At 41.3% G+C, this 17,595-nt stretch overlaps 1 protein-coding gene across 2 annotated transcripts in view; it reads right to left on the reverse strand.

Moving 5' to 3' along the window:
• Positions 1 to 331: 331 nt before the first annotated feature.
• LOC149352258 (pyruvate dehydrogenase phosphatase regulatory subunit, mitochondrial-like) overlaps positions 332 to 17,595 on the reverse strand; it is a 40,767-nt gene continuing 23,503 nt past the window's right edge. For both annotated transcript variants that reach the window (XM_089581411.1, XM_089581412.1), the window contains exons 15-19: positions 11,702 to 11,900; positions 8,830 to 8,919; positions 5,578 to 5,757; positions 5,101 to 5,391; positions 332 to 4,672 (exon numbers count right to left, since the gene is read on the reverse strand). In XM_089581411.1, coding sequence (XP_089437537.1) covers positions 4,553 to 4,672; positions 5,101 to 5,391; positions 5,578 to 5,757; positions 8,830 to 8,919; positions 11,702 to 11,900 — 880 coding nt within the window. In that variant the 3' untranslated portion in view covers positions 332 to 4,552. The remainder of the gene's footprint in view (positions 4,673 to 5,100; positions 5,392 to 5,577; positions 5,758 to 8,829; positions 8,920 to 11,701; positions 11,901 to 17,595) is intronic.

Below are 17,595 nucleotides of genomic sequence, written 5' to 3' on the forward strand. Positions count from 1 at the left end.
AATGAGCTCTTGCTCTCTGGTGGGGTTATAAAACCTAGCAAGCCCTAGCAGATGGTTCACCAGGGTATTTCAGTTGCCATTCAAATGTCCTAGAAGCCTTTGTCCATGGCAGTGCACATGCTACCTTGCTCAGGTGCCCCTGCCAAGAGAGTGATTATGTGTGCCCAAATATCATGTTCATTTAAAATAAATTAAACATCAACACTACTGCTAAAGCTGAAGTAAATATTTTATGCCACACCAATGTCGCTTTTTTACTATGAAAGATTAGTGGGTCATATTGAGCAGTGTGCAATGCAATATGATGCAAGTAAAGTGGCAGTCCTGAAACTGAAAACAAAATACAGCGATTTTATTCGGTCACAGGTATTACAGTATGTTTTAAAATTGCTATTTCCTACTCTTCAATTGCAACAAGGGCAGTATCCGCACTCAAACCTGGACTGGTACACATGCACAGGACAATTTCTGCATAGTGCACTGAGCTAGTCAATAAACTACAGGAATTTTAAGTACCTGTTTAATTTGCTTTATGCTTCATTCTTTGCCTGCGTTATGCCATGCGACACTTGTGAGAAGTGCAGAAAAGCTTCTAGGAAAGTCAAAATGCATCATTACATACAAAGCTACACAACCAGTGAATCCCATTTCTTTACTAAGCTGCAGTAAACCTTTTGAACTTGCAAATGATGTATGTGCATGCATGCTTGTGTACTATTTTGCTCAATATGAGCTGCAGAGCATAAGGTGTGGTAGGAGGTCAATTCTCAAAGCAGTGCATTCCCAGTGGTGCTAGGAATTGATGCAGTTGGCCATTGGTTTGATTTATCGGGGTTAACGTCCCAAAGCAACTCAGGCTATGAGGGATGCCGTAGTGAAGGGCTCCGGAAATTTCAACCACCTGAGGATCTGTAAAGTGCACTGACATCGCACAGTACACAGGCCTGCAGCATTCCGCCTCCATCGAAATGCGACTACTGCGGCCAGTATCGAACCTGCGTCTTTCGAATCAGCAGCCGAGCGCCATAATCACAGAGCCACCACGACAGCAGTTAGCCATTGATACAAAGAACAAAGTACAGAATATTTGTGCAATTTGGGTGCTCTAAATGGAAGCACACTGATTGACTACACAGTGGAAACCTCAGTTAAATCACTTCAGATGCATTACAAATCATATTGAGCACAATATTACATGTGTGTGCAGATGCCAGTGCTTATGGGTCCTAAAAACTGGCTGTAATTTCACTCTTTGAAATGCACATCTGAGACACTTGCATTACAAAAAGCTTTCTATGAAACTTTGCAGCTTGTACAGCATCATGATTTGCATGCCTACTGGCAGGCTGTAAAACTAGATACATGAATGAGGTCATGGCACTAATAACTGCATTGAAGGGCATTAAATAAATAATAAATAACTATAAACACAGCTAGGCTATCATTCAAGCATGCATAGTCAAAATTGCATAACACTTAAGAAGCTGTCATTAAATAGCCAGGCTGAAGCTGCAGCCCTGCCACTACACAGGTGCTGGAGGTACAACTACCCATTTCTTTTCACATACATCAGGTACTGCCCCACACAACATTCCTTATATAGGTTTGTGGCTATTAGTTTAAAGTGGAGCAGAACCAAAGAAAACAGTGTATCATCTGAACATCCTTAAAGCTTCAACTGTTTTAGTTGTGTGCGTGCGAGAAACAAGTATATAATTGTGGATTCAATGCAGCCACACAGCTATAGGAAAGGCAGCTACTTTGCTTGTGCTTTGTAAAATGCAGGAGAAAACTTGCCCTATTGCAGCATCATGTTTTAGCAGGCTACACAAGCCCTTCATTGTAGACATGTGGCTGAACTCACTATGTCATTTCAGTGCTCCTTCAAAGAATGCTGCTCAACTTTTCTTTTTGCTAAATATTTTTCCAAGCAATTCAGCTAAAACATGACTGAAATACTTATCAGGTGTAATGAACGTAGTGCACAAGAGAAATTTCTACTGAAGAAATAATATATTCCACAGAAAACAAGCGTTCGTTTTTCTTTTTTCATAAGATCACACTAAATGATGCAAGTATACCTTGTATTCTGGAATTTTCTGCATACTAAAACTGCTGATATTAATTGCTGAAATTGCCTTTTTAGATGATAGATTACCTTGTGCACATCATTTTTTTTTCATGATCATTCTGGGTATTTCCCACATGCTGTGTGACTGCAATGTTTTGTTTGTTTATTTGCTTGCTTTTACGTCCATTCCCTCCACTCTGCCTTTCATAGCAAGCACCAAAACAAACTTAAGGAGCGAGTAACACACATCCTGTCTACAAGGTTCTCTGTCCGTATTCGTTCACATTTCAAATACTAAAGTAAATACACCAACTCTGAGCTCTTCACCTTATTTACAGCTCGTGCGCTCAAGGAGCCATTAAGTTTCACAAACTACAACAGGAAAACTTGGTGGGACACAATCAATAGAGCATACGGAACCATACGGAACATGCCTGACAGGTGCCGTCATGCTTGCAGAGGACTTGGGCAACAGCCCTGCGTGTGCCCTGCAACAGCCTGCGCATGAGATCTGTCTGAAAAGTGTCTGGTCAGGCTTAATACCTTCAAAGTCTATCGCCCACTCTGTACCTCATACAGCTGTCTGCTCAGTGGAGCAGCACTATGCCTGCATGAGTAATTACTCTTGCATTTTCACCTGCTAGAGTGGCAATGAGATGCCACTGCATGAGGAATCCCCCAGTGTGCAGTTCTCACGTCACATTCGGTAAGGTAAAGCAGTCTCATCACCACATTTGCATCAAACTCTGGTTCCATCTTGGGCAACCACCTTCAGAAACAGTTAAAATGACTTGGGAAGCTTTCAAGGACAACTGCACTGATGAAATACAGCTAAAGATCTCATATTGCTTGTTCAAAAATGGCTGCTACAAAGTAGAAAAGTGATGTGTGCCATGCTGGGGTATTGCTGAGGCGCCAGAGAGACGAAATGAGTAAAGGCCGCAATCATTGAGAACTGCTGATTGATAACCAGAGGACTAAAAGATGACCTTATCATTCTATGGTCTACCATTTCTGAAGTTTCATGAAAGATTTAGGCATCAGACACAAGGTGGCCAAATCCACTCCTGAATTAATAAGACAGGAGCAGAAAAAATATGCTGAAGATGAGCAACACTTGACGGAAGCTACTAATCAAGACCTAGAGTTTCAGAGGGTTATGACAGGAATTGAGACATGAGCCTACTACAACAATCGAGAAATGAAAGAGCAGTCTTGCTGATGGAAATTACTGGGGTTTCCATGTCAAATGGCATCACGAAGTTGAAGCAACGTGAAGGTCACATCTATGGTTTTCTTTGGCCTTGAAGGCATTGTCTACTATAAGTGCCAGACAGTAAACAAGGTATGTGCTAGTTGCATTTTTTCTCTAGCTCAGAAAGCAACAAAGTGGCTAGAGTTGTGAAAATCTGGCAACTCACAATTCTACCATGAAAGCGGGACTACCGTGTGTGCTTAATGTCTGGCTCCATTGAAGGGGGGTCTCTAGTGATTTGAGACATGTGGAAAGGGAAATAACGAGGGGGAGGGAGAAGGCGACTGGCTGCCTGTTTTACACATCTTTTTATACAGAGGGGAGAAATCATTTTCAAAAGCTATTGTTCGCAGTTTATGTTACAGGCCTGAAACAAATGATCCCTATGCTCTGCCAGTGTGGTCGTTGCTGTAGTTCAGCCTTGGAGCAGAGTGGCCAGCTCTGGACTGACTCGTGGTGTGAGGACATGGGTTTCCCTTTTTCTTCCACCCTTTGTGTAGTGCTACCAACTTTGTATTTTTCTCCGTTTCGGGTTTTAGAAAACATGTTAATGATTCTTACTGAAAATCGCAGTGAAATTTTTGAAACGATAGAGAAGGAATGCTCCGACCACCATTGACAAGAAGAATAAAAAATGGTTGCTTGCTCTGGATTCATGCAGTCCCTACATTCTAGCATGGAGGGTCTCAGACCCTTGTCAATATAGGTGGGGAGGTCTGAGACTTCCCAACACCAGCTTGACTTTAAGCACTCTGACTACCCATTGATTACATCTCATGTAAGATTTTCTGTTGAAGTACAGTATCACCCAGGTCTGCCAGTGCAACTATGTCTCCACGCAACTTTTGGCTGGCCCAAAAGGGGGCATCTCATTCTGAAAGGCAAGAGGGTTTAGACCATCAAGGAGACAATTAGTAATAAAGAAAACTTCAAGCAATATTGCAAGAGGAGTGTTGAAAGTATTTACCTTCAGGGTAAATACTTTTATGGGGAATGAGACATCATTGCCCTATGCTGTGAACATTTATCAAATAAAAAAAGCCCCATACTTTCCAGACAGATTTCATAGATCAGTCCTCTTCACTTGATTATTAATTAAATAGCTTAGGTCCCTGTCCCATTAAACTAAAAAAACCACAGCACTTATTTTCAGGATATGATCAGATAACAAGTACTACTCTCAGAATGAAGCATCTGCTTTGGTACTAGTAGCTTATTTCAATGGCTCAAGGCACAGTTCGGGCTTGAGGTTTGTACTGGTCACGTATGCCACCCATAGGAGCAACAGACAGTTGGGGTGGTGTGACAGATGCTTCAACTGGAAACCTGTGGCCTGCAAGCTCCACCTGCACAAGGTGAAAAAACCCAGTAGCCGTTTAGCTTAAGCTGGAAAATTACACTTTGTGATCAAATCACAACTTCAAATCAATCCTAGTCTAACCGGAACTAAGGCAAGAGCCAGACAAAAACCTGCACTGCTATATGTTTTATATACAAGTCTCAAGAAAATTTTCCATGAGCTTAATAAAATCAATAACTATATTCCTAACTTTTACATAGTAACTGGATTTAACTGTACAACGAAAGGCACCACAACTGTTGTTTATTGCAGGTCTCTAACTTGGCAACTTTGTGGATATAAATGAAAGATCATAATGTCACCGAATAAGCTACTGCTAGCATACAACACGTTTTCAATCTTCCAGGTAGGCTAAAAAGTAATGGCTTACAAACAGCCATAAAGTATGTTGAGTGACCCAATGTAGCGACTTGCCTCAAAGCTTCCTTGAGTGAAGAGGTTGCCTGGGAGAAGTTCAAGCTGCTTGCTGCTGGGGTTGAACCAGTGGACAAAGCCCTGGCAGACATTCCGCCCCAGGGAGAAAGCATAGCTGCCAGATGTGGTAAGTCCCATAAAACGGCCATCTCGAAAAATGGGCTCCTGGCCCCAAGCCCATGGATCACGCTCAGGATCATGACCGGTCAGCTGGAAGAATGCCAGCTGCCGGCGCAGGCCTTCCACTGCCTGCTGCTGCAACGCCTCTTGGCCAATGAAGGGCCGCTGCTTCTGCATGTGTGCCAGCATTTGCGAACACAAACACTCCTTGACAATACGCCCTTGCTGACAGCCTGATGTTGCACAACAGGACAGCAGTCAAGCAACCACTGTGCGTAACCCATGCATGCATTAAGAAAGACACAGTAAAAAAAGAGCAGTGAAGATGTATCTTAATTCCATCTACATTGCACATACCTCAAGTTTGACACGGGAACCCCGATTGGCTTCCAGGGGAGTCACACTGCTATCAAGTTCCTCTGCCCAAAATGGGACAAACTTTTCAATCCTCAACATCCTCAGGGCATAGTAGCCAACATCCAGGATTCCATAATCACGACCAGCTTTTTTTAATCTGCTGTAGACGTTTTGAGCATACTGCAGAGAAAGTGAACAAGGACACAGTCAGAACACTCACAAGTTCTGCATGACAGTAAAAAAAAGGTTTACTGAAACACTCCTGTTGATCTATTCCTGATTTTTTTTTAACTGCCTGCCATTTTTCGTAGCTTTGCATTGGGTATGGTGGAATAAAATGTATCACTGAAAAAAGGTGCCTTTCTGAGCCAGTTTTTCTGCACAAGAGGTGTGGAAAACGCGTTTATAAGTGCACCCTCAGAAACGAAAAAAACAAACATCCTGCAGCACACTGACGCGAGCTTGGCAAGTGACTGACTTCACTTCCTGTGCAATACTATGCCTGGCCTTGTAGCTCAGAGTACAGCAGCAATGTCCAGAAGAAAAAAAAATGCCTCAGAGACAAAAAAAATTGCTCTGCCAATGCACTGTGTGCCACAGATTTTTTCACAGAACAACATCATTCAGTTATAATCAATTTGCAAAATAAAATTTTAACATTTCAAGCACTGGCTTGAAAAACAATGCTTTGTGGCCTTTCCAAATGTTAACTGAAATAAGAAACTAATCAACAACCTGCTTTCATGACAAGGCATGCTAATCTTACTACCACATTCACAATAATATATAAAATTAACATTGCTTATACTATTATAATTCTGAAAAGCATTTAGCTCTTCATTCAAAAAATGCACTATTGACGAGATACATACGAGAAAAAAACTTGGAGAGTTGGCACAAAGAGAGATGATGACAAAGTTACAAGGTAAAAAAAATCACTTGAAAAAAAAAAAAGAAAAATACAAGATAAAAAAGAAGCTGACAGGGTAATGCTGGTGCAGCAGTAATAAAGTCCAGTATCACTATGCCAGCTTTTTTTCTTCGCGTGTTCCATTTCACTAGTATTTATCACTTCACCCTACACATATCTGCCCATGCTATCTTTAAAAGTCTTAAAAGGCTTACTATCTTAAAAGTCAGTAACTCCACCTCATATTGCTTCATCGCGCTATATTGGGTGATTTTTTTTTAACGTTTACAAATTTCATTTTCAAAACTATGAGAGAGTGCCTCTATGAGTTGGTGCCGTCTGTGCAGGTGGACTGCAGCAAGGCGGACATCATGTATGACATAGAGCTCAATAATTATGTAATTAATCAGCCAAAATTAACTAAAACCTTTTTCTTTTTGATTTAGGAGGCAAGACTATACTGCAAAATTGAAGGCCGTCAACATCAAAGGTAAGCCCAGCTTTTCAATTTTCGTTATTGGCAACGTGGTTCAAAATATCGAACGTCAAAAATATTCATTTGAAAGCTTGTTGCGTTGGCATGCTCGTGTTGCACATTTTTAAAATGGTGTCGCTCGCATTTCAAATGCAGCAAATAAAGATGTGTTCATGTATTTTATGACATAGATGCAGTAAACGCGATGTGGGTGGCAATACTACACACAGCGACACCATTTAATGAATATCCAAAGCAGGAAAGCCAACTCGACAAGCTTTCAAAAGTGCAATTTTCATGTTTAATATTTCGAACCACATTGCTGATAGAAAAAATTGAAAAACTGGGCTCACCTTCGATGTTAAGAGCCTTCTATTTCGCAATATGGCCTCGAACCCTAAAATCAAAAATAAACAGAGCGACTGGTTAACTACACTAAATCAATTATTTAGCTCTATCACATACATAATGTCTGCCTTGCTGTGCAATCCATGTGCGGAGACCGCAATGACATACCTCTCCCAGTTTTCACTGTTGATGTTAAAGAAAATCATCCGGCAAAGTAAGCCTCCTTTAACAAAACTTGTAGTTGGACAAGATGGTACATAGCTTTGGGAAGAATATCGTATCTACTCGCGTAATTTGCGCACCCTAATTTACCACCTGGGTTTAAAAAAAAAAACTTTTACCCGCAGATTTTACACTCCCTGCTGCATCAGAACACCAGTGTGCACGCGGGTGCATGCAAGGCAGGCTTTGTGAAATCAGCACAACCGTGTTGCCATGCGCAACTATGAAAGGTCTGAGTGCCGAGAGGAAGAATTGCGTGCCGTCTGCCCAGCTCGTTCACGCTGGCCATCCCGTCGCTTTCCCGGACAAACAGTTGCAGCAGCAAACTTCCAGTAACCGCCGGAATCCGAAACTACCAAACTGTTTGCTGTTCAGTTTGTGGCTAGTCAGCCGGGGCACATGCAAGGGCGCCGATTTATCACCTGTTATCTCCATTTGCCTCAGACTGCTGGCTTTGCGATTATATCGTTGTGCATTTATTGCTTTGAGCTGCGCACGTGCCCATCCCACAGGGAACTATTTAACATGGAGTGGGGCGGCAGGAGGTATATATTTTGAGTTAATATTTGAGTCAATAGCCCCATATTTTGAGTCAACTTTTTTCTGGCCAGCCAGGGGTGGGAGCTAGATGGTCGACGTACAGGCGGCAGCACACTGTGTATATCGCGTGTTGCGACCTTGTGGTTTCTTTTTTCAGAATGCGTTAGTGAAATCTCCAAGTAATTTGCGCACCCCATTCTTGAAGCCCTAATTTAAAGAAAAAAAAAGTGCGCAAATTACGTGAGCTAACATGGAAATAGCTTTTGAAAGATGGTGCACTGCTTTTGAAAGAAGCGCTTATCTTGCGTCTTTCTCAGCTTTTTCGTGTGTGCCTTTTGTTGCGCTATTATTTGTTCCAAAAGTAAGCCTCCATAAAGGCCTAACTCACTGCAGATTTTTGCACAATTCTGATGCAAGCTTAATAAATCAAATTGACTTTTGCCTATCCAAACTCAGTTGGTTAAGCAGAAGTCAACGGTAGATCTAAGCAACACTGAAGTGCAAGTTATATGCGAGTATTAAAACAATTAAATACCACCACACATTTCTAACATTTAGCAAATGCACAAAGAACAATAAACCAGAAGAAAGATCTCAGAACCTTGAATTTTCAAACGAGTGCAATACACAATTTAAAACTTCACTTCGAAATTTATAAAAGAATAATTTTAGCGAAGGTACTATTGCACTCATTACATTCAATATTAGAACCTACTATTTCTGCACCAATAAACTGAGACGTGTGTGGTAAACGCACCTCTGATGGGATGTACATTGAATATCCAGGTTCTAAGGTGTTGTTATAGCCTAGGAGCAGCACATTGGTTGAATATGCAACATCCATTTCCTGCGAGACCACAGAAGACGGACGTTTCTGATTAGTGAGTGCCATTTTTTTTCATGCTGTATAGCACAATTCAACCAAACAAGAAGTTGGCAAAAGTCTGCAGGCACTGAGCTTTACAGAAATGTATTCACACAGAAACATGATACACATTCAATAATTCTGTCACAGTAACTAGCACAAAAGCATTGATAACCTTACTGAATATGAACTCAGTTCTTTGCACAAAAGACACTCTTCTTTCTGCCACAAAGGACTGCACCACCATGAAATAACACATATTTAAAAATATATATATATTTGTTCTATGTTACTTTTATTAGGCTCTCTTCATTCTTAAATAACTGCTTCAGATACAAACATTTTAAAAATTTCCATGTGTGGGTTCTCAAAAGTGTGAACATGAAAAAATTTACGCACATTCCACAGGTTGTTTTCAGATAAAATAGAGCACCATTTCCAGATGGCATATAATTTCGGTGAAAAAAATGTACTGCTGCTCAAGCAGCCAGAAACATATTCAAGCTTATTTTGTTCAAAACAAATTTTGCCTTCTGAAAAAAATTAACAATGTCAGTTTATGTCAGCAGTGTATGTTTCAAATTGTGCAAAATTGTATGCATAGCCCATTATAAAACACATATTGTTGTAGCTACCAGTCTGATGTCTTTTCATAGTAAGACTACACATACAGATTAATGAAACATTCTACTTACTGCTGTTTCCTACTCCCAATTTATTTTGATAAAGAAGTGCAAGCATGATACAATCTGAAAAACTACCTGAATTAGGTATCTTGTTATTGAAATCTGAGAAATGTAGGAGTCTCAAAAATTTTTTGGTGCTTGAGAGGCATTTTTCGATATTAATGCCAATTTTCCTTCCACTAGCAAATGTGGTTCACACTGAATAATTCAGATCAGTGGATGCAGCTTATACATTTTGAAATCTTTCAAAATTCAAATAAAGAAACACCATCTTCAATCTTTCTGGAGCTTTCAAAAACCAAGGTCCACAACATGCCAAATCATATCCTTGAAAAATAAGTAGCAACGTTTTTCTATTCCAGGAGATTCAAAGTACCAAATGTTACCAGGTTAGAAAACAGATTGTGTCCAATGGTTTGGTAAAGACAATTAGCCTGTTCACTAGTGATAGCATGATGACTCGCGACATCTCCAAAATGCAGTCTGATCTCAACACAAACACTAAAAGTCTGGAAAATCTATCTCAAAACTAATAAATGTAAACAAACTGACATACACCTGCACATTCTAATGCTTGTTCTTATTTTTGTACTAGCCAGAGTAACTTTGTACAAGTATTTAGGTAATCACAGTAACCCCAGATCTTTCCCGGCAAACATGTATAAACTTCATAATTACCAAAGATAACCATATTTTAGCCTGTTTACATCAAAATTTTTTAAGAGCGCTCCAGTCTTTAAAACTAACATTATATAAACCATTAGTTCATTCTGAAGTCAAATACGCAAGTGTGATGTCACATCTCACTCAAGAATTTCTAACTAACTAAACTAAATGAGCACAGAACTGTACTGCACACTTTATTTAATCTATTCTCATTTGTTTAGCACATAGAAGAAAAGAAGTACAACTTTGGATAGGAGGTAAGAAAAGATGTTGACAAGATGAGCACTGGTACTAGCAATTGTGAATTACATGCTGCAATTAAAAAGTGTGCGCCTGCACATAGCATCGTGATTACAGAAAAATTAGCACAAGAAAGTGGCACAGGCAACATTACAAAATGATATAACAGTCATTCAAAACAACAACAAAGATCATGCAAAAAAAACAATGGTCATCACGTGGCCATCGAAAAGTGAGCCTCTTCATCTAAATCATTTTCTGCTCTGTACGCAGATCTTTTTTCATGTTTTTCATGTTCTTTCATGCAATATATTTTGTTGCCTTCACAATAAAGAAACCAGTTGTGGGACAATGCTCGTGTGTGCTTATTTTTTCTTCTTGCCCTTGTCTGTTTGCGCTGACTTCTATGAATCTAAAAGCACCACCACAGGCTCGCTTTCGCATGAAACATTCCTGATTTTCCGAATAGCTGCAGCCTCCAAGGTCTCCCTCTCAAGTCTCCGTCTTCTCCCTGCTGGCGATGACTTTCTTAAGCTTGCGGTAGCACCCACACTCCTTTCAGTTCCTGCAATACTGCGCAGGATTCCACCACCATCCAATTTCAAGGACGGGAAGTGCTGTCGCGGCCTGAGCTAGAGAGGCTTTGACAGTAAATTTCGCTCAGTTTACAAAACGTGCCTGTCAATTTTTCAGGAAGAAAAAATTTATTTTTGACAAAGTAAGCCTGGATATGTTTTTCTAGCAGTACAGGCAGCAATATATTTTCATCAAAATTAAAAACGTTACCCAGATGTCAGCTTAATCATATCTGAAACCAATATATATTAAACAACAGCAAATAGCTAAAGCATGCAAGAACTCCAGGTATTCAGTTGACAGACCTTTAAGCAATGCAATATATAACAGAAGTGCAACTAAAAAAAGTCCTAAGGTGTTATATAAAACAAAAAATTTACAGCCAGTTTTGCCTTGTTACTACTTGGAACACACAAAAAAAACATAAAAGTGATGTGCTCAAGAACAGCTTTTCAATATCTAAATTTTGTCCTTCTAATAAGAACGTGTGTATAAAATATCAAAATCTGAACTTCAATGCTAGACTTTAAAAATGGGGGCCACAGGCAAACAAGGGCATGAGGTTTAACAAGCAGTTTTTGGGACATGCAGCTTACCTGGCACGTAAACGGCTCTATCTGAATTTCTTGGTCAGTGACTTCCTCTAAAAGGGCCCTGGACTTGGGCCCCAATATGTACAGCACGGTGTAAAGGGACGTGACATCCCGCAGTGACACTGAACCATCCCGTGGCAGGTGGCGCCGCACCCACTTGGCAATGCGCGTTTGCTGCGCTGTTGGTGAAACCATGAAATAACTGCGAAGCAAAAAAATATGGCAAACACAGACATTATTATTGGTTCCTTTTATCACATGAAAATGAATTACCACGACAAAAATTGCGTGCTGGTAGCCAATCAAGAAACACATGACAGAAGCAGATAATGAAAAGCAATGTTTTATCAGTGGAGGTGCACCGAGTACACCTTGGAAGTGAGATATGTAGACATTAGTATACAACAAACACAATGACAGTATTTCAGACTGTAAAACACTTCGAATATATAATAAGGGAGTAATTACTCATTGACATCCACCCAAGCACAGCCATACGAATATATAGTAACAGCTTTTGAAGCAACTCTGTCCTAAAGAGGCCCTAGTACATTCGAATGGTCTTAATGTTGACTTTGTGCAATTGTCATGACATTAGAGATAAAATGGCAGCATCCATTCTTTTCCCATTGCATTCACCATAATATGTTACTATCTTCACTTGACATGCTAAAGGTAAATGTTTTCAGGAGGACACAGGGGCGCAATAAAAGACACGGACATAGAAGCAGACAGGGACGAGCACTTACTATCAACAGGCTTTATTCGACGTAGACCGTTAATATACCTTCGCTTTACCCAAGCGCCACTGTGCGCTGGTATATTAATGGTCTACGTCGAATAAAGCCTGTTGATAGTAAGCGCTCATCCCTGTCTACTTCTATGCCCGTGTCTTTTATTGCGCCCCTGTGTCCTCCTGAAAAGTTATGAACCAACACGCCCAAATACAAGTACTTCAAAGGTAAATGTCATGTGATAAAACAGAAAAAATATGTACAGTCGGGGACAAAAGTCTCCGGACCACGTGTTCCTCAAACGAAGCTTATAGCTCTACTATCAGACAGCGGCTGGAGACCGCACATGTGGAGATGAAAGAACAAAAATGTAACTTTCACCTCCACAAGTGTGGTCTCCAGCCGCCCACTAATAGCGGAGCTATCGGCTTTGTTAGAGGAACACGTGGTCCGGAGACTTTTGTCCCTGACTGTACCATAAACAAAAACAATGTGTATTTGGAAGCAATTTTCGGAGTATCAAAAAAAAGAAAGCTAGGGGCAGTTTATGAACTGAAAGTCATCTTTTTAGCCAACTTTCAGCCACAAAATATTTTGTGTCAGCAGATAAGTTTTTCTGCACTCGCAAATGTTAAGAAAAAAAAAAGATAATTTTCCTTAAGAAATGGTGTGGGCATAACAAATGTAACACTCCTAGACAGTGAAAATATCCAATTAGATTTTGAACAGCTCAACTAGAATATAGGTTATAAGGAGTTTTGTGGTTTTAATTGGGCATTTCGTTACAGGCTGTTAGACAATTATTGTTTATAAATGATTAGAAATATTTACATAACTGCATCATCCAAGATGCACTTTGTGCAGTGATACTGTTTTTGCACTTGCCTCAGTGTAAATACAATGGAAAAAAATCTATGAATAGAATGTACAAAATGGGTTGCCTGCTAATTTAGGAAAGTAAATAATTAAATTTAATGTAAAATGTAAAAATAGCATCACCACAAAGCTCTCCTCCTGCCAAATAAATTGATACGAAGGTCAGTTCAATTGCCCAAGGCAAACCAGAGAAAATGCCCATAGGGCAGAGACTTTATTTGTAACATCACAAACGAAGATAGACTAAGTCTGTGTGCACTTCTTGAGTTGCGAGAAATTGAGTCATAGGAAAATGATTGTAGCATTGGCTGTGCTGCTCTGATGCCATCTTGGAAGGTGTCAAATGAAAGTGTGCGAAACAAGCTTTTAAACGGTAGCAAAACGGTGGCAGTTGGGGAGTGGCTTCGGAATTGCGAATGCATGAAATGGAATGTAACTTTGAAGATCGCACTCTATTTTTCAGTTATGCGACTCTCAAAATATTCATTTTTCTAAACTTTGGGATTGTTTCAAGCATGGATATTTTTCAGAGGTATAGTTTGATCTATGTTTAGAACGAAAAATCTACTTTTTCGTGATTTTTTGCGACCTCAAGCCCGCATCTTCCCTTAATACGTATCACATCTTCTTGCTTTTGAAATGAAACTAAAAAAACGCCAAACATTCTTGCAGCACACCACACATAATGCAGGGCTACAGGTGCATGATAGCAGGCTCCAGTTGTCCCCACATCCTTGTTTTCCAACAAGTTTACACAAAAACCACCAGATGTCCTACGCTTTGTTACTGTAACAGTTATCAGTTACACATTGTAGAATCTGAACCTGAAGGTTCAGATGCCTTCTGGCAGCAGCAGAGGTTGGATAGATCAGGTGGCAAGAAACAGTACCCGCTCGTACCCTCTAGGGTAGAGTACCCTAAACCAACTAGCCCAACTTCATGCACTGAGGTACAAGAGTAAAATGACCAAGATCTAAACACAGTTAGTATTCTTTAAACACACAAGCAAAAGAAATTTACTCATACCTTGTTTGCTAAAACAAAAACAACTATTAAATATTTAACACCCAGTAATAAATCTGGAAAGGTTTTTGAAAATCTGGGATTCAAGTTCACAATCTGACATTAGGCAGAACAGTTACCGGTAGCCAAAATATTGTTTCTGTTATAATAGTAGCACATGTACACAAAATAAGCTTTTTGCAGAACACAAGTAAGCTTAAAGGGACACTGAGGAAAGCACTATTAATATTTTTTTATAGTAAAATCCGATAGTTCGGCATGTCATGGCTTTGTTGCCACTTGGCCGGCAGCGAAAAATGCATTTATTTCTAAGAAATTTGGATTCGAAGTTGAAAAGGTTTTTCCCGCCGCTGTGATTCAAACTTGGGATTCGGCTATGACGACAGAGGACTAAGTGACGTGACACATGACGTGCAGATTACGTAACGCAGACTCCGTGATTTCTGGCGGCCAGCAGTGCGGCCTAGCAGCAGCCGAAAAGAAAGCTACCGCCGGCCGCACGTTGAAGGCATCTATCGGCTATTGCGGCCGTCGCTACAGTCGCTTCGCTTACGTTTGCACTGGCGTTTTGCCAGCGCTACGATGGGTCCCGTTCTCAAAGTCGTCAACGAAGCTCTCGCAAATAGACACCTTTAGCATACCGTGTACCTTGTTACCGCTAGCGGAATACCGGGAGCCCGCCTACCGCCGGAAAACAGGCGCTGATTGGTCCCGATGCTTCAGGAGCGCGCGTAGCTGCCGGGCACGTGGCGCCATCTGGCGACGTCAAGGAGATTTGCACATGCATTGGCTGCGCCTGTGATTTGTGGTATCTCGGGTTACAGAGTTGCTAGAACCATTGGTTCTGGCAACACTGCTTTGTCCTATGATGTCATCGCGCTTGTACTTGCGAGTTTGGCCTGTGGCGGCGATACCTGTATTTTGGTTCTTGCTCTTTTCTACGTTACAAGAGCTTTGTTGTCAGTATGAGTGGCGTTTTTGTAATCAGGAGCTGGTATTCTGTCGATACAAGCCAACTTCAATTTCTCCTCAGTGTCCCTTTAAGGGGGGACATGGGGCAAAAAGGACAAATTTTGCATAAAAAAAGCTGTTTTCAGAAACTTAAGTTTTTCAAATCTAGCGCTGTTCAAGAATGTGTATTCAAAATACAAGAAATTCACATTTATTCAAGCGCCATTGAAGGACGCATGCCACTTAACTCTTTCCTGTCCGCGCCTATTCCCATCGATAGCCCGCTATCGATGGTTTCAAGTTCGTATTTTCCTGCTTTTTGAAGCGTTCCTGGACAACTTGCGCCATCCAGTGTGAAATAAAGGAACTCTTCTTTCAGTTTCGCTTTTGGTTTGACTTTTTCCGCCAAGCGGTGATTTTTGAAGCCCCTCCGGAGTCAGCTGACCGGCGCTCCTTGTTTCCACCGTGGCGTCGACGTCGCGCGCTGCTGCTGCGCCGAAACCGTGCGTTTCCACAGAAATTGATGCTCCTGAGAGTTCGTTTTTGGACGAGAACAGCAGCAGTGAGGATTCAGAAGACGACTTCGGCTCTTCAGACTTCAGCACCGACAGCGAAACTGCGTCAGACCGACCCGGAACGTCAACAGCCATGCCTCGGTAAGTTTCGCTTTCTCCCCCGAAATGTTCCGCTTTTGCTGCGCGCTTATCGGAAAAGATCAGAGTGTTCTGAAGGTCATAACTCTTATCTGCAGGGTGTCAATGTCTTTCGGGCGGGATTACTTGCTGCCGGCAGCGCAGAGAGTCGTGTTTTTGGCTCGAAGACAGCCAGGGGTCGACCTCGGCGTTGCGCGCCGGAGTGTCGCACGGCGCTCGGCGGCGCGGTCGTCAACAGCTTCATACTTTTTGACGCGCATCGCCAGGAGCATCTCGAAGCGCCAGAATTGTCGAGGACATCAAGATTTGATCAGTTCGCGTTCAGACCTGAATTGATCGAGCAACTCCTCGGATTTGATGAGCCACATCCTGAGGACCCCAATGTTCGCCCTCTGTTTCCGCCTCGTGATTCACCTCAGGGGCTGCAGCACAAGCTGCAGAAAATGCAAAGTACCGGAACTGCAAATTGTGCTCCGAAGAAAAAAAGGTGGAACAAAAAACAAATGTTTTCTGTGAGACATGTGCGGCCAACCTCTGATTCACGGCAACAAGGAACTGTTTCGCGCGGTGGCACGATAGTCACTAGGACTACTGTTTCCTTTCCTAGCCCAGCTAATACTGTTCGCAGCAAACTAAAATTTGCTGCAATGTTGCATCGATCCCTGTTGTAAAAAATGTATATTTTGAAATTTTTTAATGTTTTACTTTTGTGATGAAACTGATGTTTTTGTGTGTTTTTTCTTTGTAGCTACAATTTTCTTTCTGATATTTTTTTTTTCATCTCTTACTCAATAAACATGTTGACTGTGACTAATAACAATGTGAAGAGAATTTCCTCCTCTACAATTCGGTACCATACACTCCTGTACCAAGCAAGTTTTGTTAAAGAAAAAAAAATATTAATGATATGACCTGAAAACCACCATTTTTCCCGCGGACAGGAAAGAGTTAAGGATCATGAAAACTAGCTGAGAACATCATTTCCAAAGCTTTCTTATGAAAAAAAAAATGCATAGAGCGGAGTGTTTATCATCGTTAGAAACATCATTTATTGTTCTTTCAAACACATGTATTCAATTCCACTCAGTTGGTGATAAGACAAAAGCTTTTACAAAGAAGCTAACAGAGTACTATGCAAAAGCTCTGAAAGCGAATGCCCCAGCAATACGGTTTATGGCAATACGGTCTATGGTTTATGTCATAGCAATACGGTTTATGGTTTATGGGTGTTTAATGTCCCAAAGTGACTCAGGCTATGAAGGACGCCATAGTGAAAGGCTCTGGAAATTTTGACCACCTTGGGTTTTTTGACATGCGCTGGCATTGCACAGTACACGGGCCACTAGAATTTTACCTCTATCGAAATGCGACCGCCGCGACCCGGACTGAACCTGCGTCTTTCGGGTCAGCAGCCAAGAGCCATAACCACTGAACCTCCGTGGCGGCTCAAAGCAATACGGCACAATGTTTTTGCAAGGCTTTCCTATGGACACTGAGCCCCACCACAGCTCCTGTCCATGTGGTGAGAATTCCTGGTGCCATTACAACAAGCATCAGGCCCTAGTCGCCGCCGGAAAGTCATCATTGCCCCCGAGCTCATCAGCCTGCATTCAGTAAAGGCATCACTGACGAGCTCTTGCCTCTATACGAGACACTGGCA

This window comes from Amblyomma mixtum, chromosome 3 (assembly GCF_055824585.1).
Source record: "Amblyomma mixtum isolate Tamu chromosome 3, ASM5582458v1, whole genome shotgun sequence".
Lineage (NCBI taxonomy): Eukaryota > Metazoa > Arthropoda > Arachnida > Ixodida > Ixodidae > Amblyomma > Amblyomma mixtum.